Source organism: Ursus arctos, unplaced genomic scaffold, assembly GCF_023065955.2.
Source record: "Ursus arctos isolate Adak ecotype North America unplaced genomic scaffold, UrsArc2.0 scaffold_5, whole genome shotgun sequence".
Taxonomy (NCBI): Eukaryota; Metazoa; Chordata; class Mammalia; order Carnivora; family Ursidae; genus Ursus; species Ursus arctos.
The window spans coordinates 6,504,114-6,510,898 of NW_026623067.1; the positions used below are offsets into that span (position 1 = coordinate 6,504,114).

At 33.1% G+C, this 6,785-nt stretch overlaps 1 protein-coding gene across 1 annotated transcript; it reads right to left on the reverse strand.

Annotated features, from left to right (window-relative positions):
- Positions 1–4,187: 4,187 nt before the first annotated feature.
- LOC113261404 (olfactory receptor 2AK2-like) lies at positions 4,188–5,108 on the reverse strand. The gene has a single exon (XM_026507530.3). The coding sequence runs from the start codon at positions 5,106–5,108 to the stop codon at positions 4,188–4,190; it is 921 nt and encodes a 306-aa protein (XP_026363315.2).
- Between the last annotated feature and the right edge of the window lie 1,677 nt (positions 5,109–6,785).

The window sequence follows — 6,785 nt, forward strand, 5'->3', positions numbered from 1 at the left end:
GATAGATAGATGATAGATAGATAACATATAGATATATATGTATATATAATGTAATATGATTCAGCTATAAAATATAACAAATTCTTGCCATTTATCACAAAGTAGCACAACATAATTGGCCCTAGAAGGTAAAATCCTAAGTGAAATAAGTCAGTCTGAGAAAAGCAATACCCTCAGATTTCACTTATATTGGAAATTAGGCAACAAAACAAAGAAAAAAAAACAAAAGCAAAAAAAAAGCAGACATAAACATAGAAAATAAACTGGTGGTTGTCAGTGGGGAGTTGGATGGGGGATAGGTAAAAAAGAGAAGAAAGCAGATTAAGAGTTTGTTTATCCTGATGAGCACTTAGAAATGCACAGGTAGAGTGAATCATTGAATTGTACACCTGAAATTAATATAAAACTGTATGTTAATGATACTTGAATTTAAAAAAAAAGAAAGGTCGTGTTTATCAATAGGTGAACAGACTGTGAAAAAAGTTAAATAAATAAATAAACAAATAAATAATAAAAATAAGTAATAATTAGAACATAGAGCAACTCAGGCTAAATCATTAAAAAATAAGTTGCCTAGAGAGTAAACTAATAATTGGATGTAAAATTCACATATTTTGGGGCTCCTAGGTGCCTCAGTCAATTAAGTGTCAGCTTTTGGCTTAGGTCATGATAACAGGGTCCTGGGATTGAGCTGCATATTGGCTTCCTGCTCTGTAGGGGAGTCTGCTTCTCCCTCTCCCTGCTGCTCCTGCTCTCTCTTGCTATCTCTCTCTGACAAATAAATAAATAAAATCTTGAAAAAATAAAATAAAATTCACATATTTGGAGGAATGTTGCTTTCTACAGATAAAATTTTGTGAGTAAAAAGCATGGAAAATATTAAAATACTGTAACATTTTATGTTCAGGACATACTACCTAAAATATGACACCATGGCTATTGACTATTTCAAGCTGAACAATGTCGAAATGGTAGGTACAGAGAGGAAATTCTGAACTTCCCCTGAAGGGACTCATAATTCCTTTGTACGAGAGATGCCTTCCCCGTATATGAAAGAAAGGAACAACCTCATCTGCAAGACTACAGGATACTGAGAGAAATATAAACTTGCTAGGTATCCCCCAGTTAGCAGTATTTAGGTCACTCCCCTCATTGTCTTATTTTATTCCCCCATGACTGTCCATTCTTCACTAAGCCTTGTATAAAATCCTAGAGGTTTAACCACATCTATAGGAATTCATTTCATTATGCAGGCTCCTGTGTCTTGTAAAATGCTTCTTAAATATTTGCATTTTTTACTTTGTCAATCTGTCTTTTTGTTAACAGGGATGCCAGCTGATAATTTAGAAGAGTAAAAGAAGATATTTATCCTCCCTACACAAATTCATATATATTTTATGCTTTATACTGAGTATAATTTAGATTTCAAAGCAATGCCAACAAACATTTCATATAAAATACACACAGTTCACATCTATAAACAAAACAGGAATAATTTAAAAATTAATTAGTATTTAGATCTTTTCAATTGTTAAGAATGAAGATGTCTTAACTGACTAATCTGAAACTTGTAGATGCTGATCATTGAGATAGCATATATTTCACTTACAAATGTAAATTGTTACCAGTTTGGAAATCACTCATCATAATTCCAAAACCGTGGCCATTGCCATCTCCTATCTCCTATGAACCAGCAATTCCAGTCGTATATATACTCAATATAAGCTCTTGTTCATGGGAAACAGGGGGCATGCATATATTCATGAATGCACCATATGTAATAGTGTAAAACTGAAAGTTATTTATACTCTGTCAACCAAAAAAGGGAAAAATTTGATAAAATTATAATACAGAATATTACCTAATAGTAAAAATGTATTGCCCACAGTTACATTCAAATATATCAATAAAGCGAAATAATGTCAACTGAAGAAAAGTTTCAAAAAAGATGACCTCCAACATAAAAGATTTTATACAGTTCAAAACATTGATAGTAAACAATTATAATTTCCCAAGAACATATATTTGCTAATATTATAATATAGCAAAACAATGATAGTCTAGAAATTTAGAAGCATGAAGGAAGCATAAGGATAAGATAGAAACTCTGAAGAGATCTAATACACTGTTTTAATTCTTGGGTTGGTTGTAGGATTTACAGATACACTTATTTACTTATTTAATTAATGTAAACTAATAAGCTAAATAAGGAAAGATATCCATGGACCAGATAATATAATTTATTTGGGAGCAAGAATTATTGCTGAAAGACAGTAAAAAAGTGTTATGAAAATCACTGACAATGGTCACAGAGATGTTGTCAGTAAGTCTCTAATATATTTCAAAGAAAGTATACTTTAAACATAGCACCAATCCATTGCATTACTTACACCAACACTTCAGCACTAAGAAGTTTTTATGTATTCCTGTTTGGAATATTTGATATTAACACCACAAAATTATTGACTTATTAAAGTTATACATATACCTTATCTATGACCAAACAATATTATTTCCAGGTATATAGGGAAAGAATAAAGTGCATATGCCCACATACACACACACACACAAAAAACAAAACAAAACAAAAAAACTAAAAATACCCCAAAAAACAAAAAAAAACCTACTTTTGTATAGGGAGGATTCTAGCATTTTTATTCATAATATCTGAAAATAGCAAATGATCCAATGAAAGCAATAGGGAACATATTCATACAATGGAGAGCCAGTCAATAATAAAAATCAATAGCATTACTGCTTGCATTATAAAGTTTGCAACTCATAAACATTGAGAAAAAGAAGTCATATGCATAAAATAAGTTTTTGTTTGATTTTATTAAAAAGAGCTTCCACTGAAGTTGATGGAAGTCAGAATAATGATGACCATTGTAGAGTTGAGATGCTAATATTGAAGGAGCACAAAGGAACTGGATGATGGAAATATTGTCCCTGTGGTTTTCCTTGACAGTAATATGAGGATTTCTTACTTCCAGCTTTTATTCCAAGATATTGATCCAATTCTCTGTTCATCTGATTTCCTGACATTTCTCATCATGTCTGACCACAAGCCTCATAATCTGCTTTTTAGTGATCTCCAGAGAATGACCACTTTTTGCTTCTCTGCCATTACCACTTTTCTCCAAGGCAGCATCTTGTAACAAATGCATTACTGCAATGGTCTCTTATTCTCCACTTGAATTCTCTCTGCAAGCACAGCAATGGTTGCCAGTTTTTTTAATTATTATTATTAAAACCAAAACCTTCACAAGGATCAACCTTAAATTTCAAATTTAGGCTCCATGAACTCTACTTATTCCCTACAGCCCACCAAATTATTCCTTAATTTTCTTTGACATGTACAGGCATGTTCCCTGCTCAAAGCATTTTTATTTGCTTCTTCCTATGCCTATAACATTCTTAATGACATATCCATTGAAATTATTTATTAAACTCACTTCAATTTTTGACCAAATATCACACACATAGTTGCCCCTACATTGAACTATTTGTAAAACAAAACTCTCTGGCTTTCCCTTTTCCAGCCTCCAGCATTTTTTCCCATTGATTACTACATTTTGATAGAGTCTAGAATTTTCATGTCCACTTTAATAATTTTACATATCCCCACATTGGAATGCAATCTAAATGTGATTTTAGTTCTGTCAGTTCTTATCTTTATTGACTCCCATATCACTGGTGCCTGCAATAGTGCCACACACAAATATAAAACCTTAAATCACTTGTTGAGTGAACTCATGACAGAGTGAATTATTAATGGTGATCTTTAATACACTTAATTCTTTTTTATGTATAGCCCCTTAATGTTATATATTTGAACAGAATTTATTTCCTTTTCATTGTACTTCAGAAATTAAGGAGAAAGTTACAAAATATATGCTTCAAGATGCAAACATTGAGTTAACAGGATTGAAATCTATTGCTTTTGAAGCTAAACAATGTTGAGAGTAACACCATTTTTCCATTTTTCATTTTGGAAATCAATGTAGTTTCCATACTCGAAGCCATTCTGAAGCCATAAGGAATCAAGATATTTATCGATTTATTTATTTTATAAATATTTATTTGGGTTCACATATTTCAAAACAACATTCTAGACAAAGTGATCTATGTTGTTCAAAGTCAATCAACAGGGGTTCCCAAAGTGACATTTCCTGTACAAAAATCCATTATACCAACAGTCTTCTCATGGCCCCAATAACCTCTTTATTCCTCAGGCTGTAGATAAAAGGATTCAGAAGAGGTGTGATGATGGTGTAAAACACTGCCACTGCCTTATCCTCTTCTGGAGAATGCAAGTAGTGTGGCCTAGTATAGGTGGAGAGAGTAGTCATATAAAATAGGCTTGCCACAATCAGGTGAGAGGAACAAGTGGAAATAGCTTTTGTCTGTCCTTTACCTGAGCTCATCTGGAACACCACAGTAAGCACACGGGCATAGGAAGCTAGAATGGCCATGAATGGCAGCAGCAGGATAATAAGCCCACTGAGGAGGATTGTATGCTCATACTGGGAAGTATCCTGACACACCAGTGGTAGTAGAGATGGAACTTCACAGAAAAAGTGGTTAACAACCCGAGACCTACAAAATGGAAGTTGAAATACATACAGCGTATGTATTAAAGCATTGCTAGAACTACTGGCCCATGTACATGTGACCATGAACCAACAGATCTTCTTGCTCATGAGTACAGCATAGTGCAAAGGGTGACAGATGGCTACATATCTATCATAGGCCATAAAACCAAGGAGAAGGGCTTCAGTCCCACCAAGGGCCAAGAATACAAATGCTTGGATCTCACAGCCGAAAAATGCAATGGTCTTCCTGCTTGTCAGGAAGTTAGTGGTCATCTTGGGCACTGTGGTGGAGATGTACATCATGTCAATAAAGGAGAGCTGACTGAGTAGAAAGTACATTGGAGTGTGCAGTCTGGTGTCCAGTCGAATGAGAAGGACCAGTATGATATTCCCCATCAGAGCAACTGAAAAGAGGATTACAATGGCAACAAAGAGGAAAGTGTTCATTTGACCATATTGGAAAAGACCAGAAAGTTTAAAATCTGTCTCTACACTTTGATTTCCCATCTTCATAGTTTAAATTGAAACTCAGTGCAGATCATATCCCTAGATTCCATGGAAGACACTGACTGTCCTTTAAGAGAAAAGAAAGTGATTATTATTACATGCCTTTCATTGCATTCAAACCATTTCCCCAGCCAAGTGAATTATCAAGACCATACACTACCTTTATTTTCTTCGTTAAATGAGGGGAAAACAAAATTATCTTATTACAGTATCTTTCAGAGAGTAAGTCCTGTATGATCAGAGTTTAGTCAAAACCATGACACACAAGACACAATTTAGAGAATGTATCAATTAATTTCCCTTTGCCCTCATATATTTTTCTTTTAATCATCTTTTCTTTTAATCATCAGATGAGTTAATCCCAATCAGTTCCCCAATGAATTTATGGCAGTATTAGATGTACTTTATGGGGGACCTGGGTGCCTTATTGGGCTAAGTGAGTGCCATGGGCTCAGACTGTGATGATCTCAAAGTCCTAGGATTAGAGCCCTGCTTTGGGCTCCCTGCTCAGCATAGCCTACTTCTCCCTCTCCCTGTGCTGCCCCCACCCTGCTTGTGCTCTCTCACTTTTGCTCAGTCTCTCAAATAATAAATGAATAAATGAATAAATGAATGAATGAATAAATAAATAAATAAATAAATAAATAAATAAATAAAATCATTAAAAAATACTTTAAATTTCTGTTTACTTTGAAAAAATGTGTTTCACCCTCTTATTTTCTTTTGAATTAATACAGAATTCTTAGGCCCTTTGTTAAGCATGTACAGAATTTTTTTTTCAGGGTTTCTTCCATCTCTGATTCGAAAGATAATACTGTCATAAGTACTTGAACCATTGAATGCTGTGAAATCATCGGCATAATGTTAAATCACTCATCCTTAGTCTACAACAGCTATAACATATTATAAATACAAAACATTTTTATTAGTTGAGAAATCTTAGGCTTTTTAAAGCATATACAAATTTATCTAATCAGGTTTTTTGCTGCCTCTGATTCCAAAAGATAATACTATGCTAAGTATTAAAAACATTGACTTCTGTAACATTTTCCCATAAAGTTGAAGAAGTTAATTTTAAGCTATGCACCCTACAATGTATCACAAATAAAAAATATTTCACCTGATAGATGAAGAAAATGTGCTCAAGTGAATGTTGAGACTAGAAGCACGTATAAGACATCATGCATCTTCTTTTTCCAAAAGAAAATCTGCTTACTCCCATACTCCTCCTCCAACATCCAAAAGTATTTTCTAGATACAGATAAAAATTCCAAATTGGGGGTTCAATTCACTTTAATATAAAATGTATTGAGGACTGACTGCTTATGATATTATGTTCATCAATATAATTCAAAAATAACAGTTTGCAATAATAAATAAATATAATTACAATGTAGCTCTGGTGCATTAAATAATGACTTGGACTTTCAGTATGATGTAAGAAATTTAAAAGAACATCATCTTAATGTATGTTTTAAACCAAAACTGGAAAATTGGCAGGAAAAATAGACAATATTAATATTTACATTTATCATGGCAGATTTATGATTAATAGCTGTGAGATATGAGATTAGATATTATGAGTTTAATACACTGAAAGTCAAAAATTTCTACCAAAACATTATCAGTAAGCAATTATATCTATAATTATTTTCATCGTAATAAAAACTTCTGATTCTTATC

Bases quoted from the DNA above. Each gene is read 5' to 3' on its own strand.
- LOC113261404 (XM_026507530.3), bottom strand. From the start codon at position 5,108: ATGAAGATGGGAAATCAAAGTGTAGAGACAGATTTTAAACTTTCTGGT.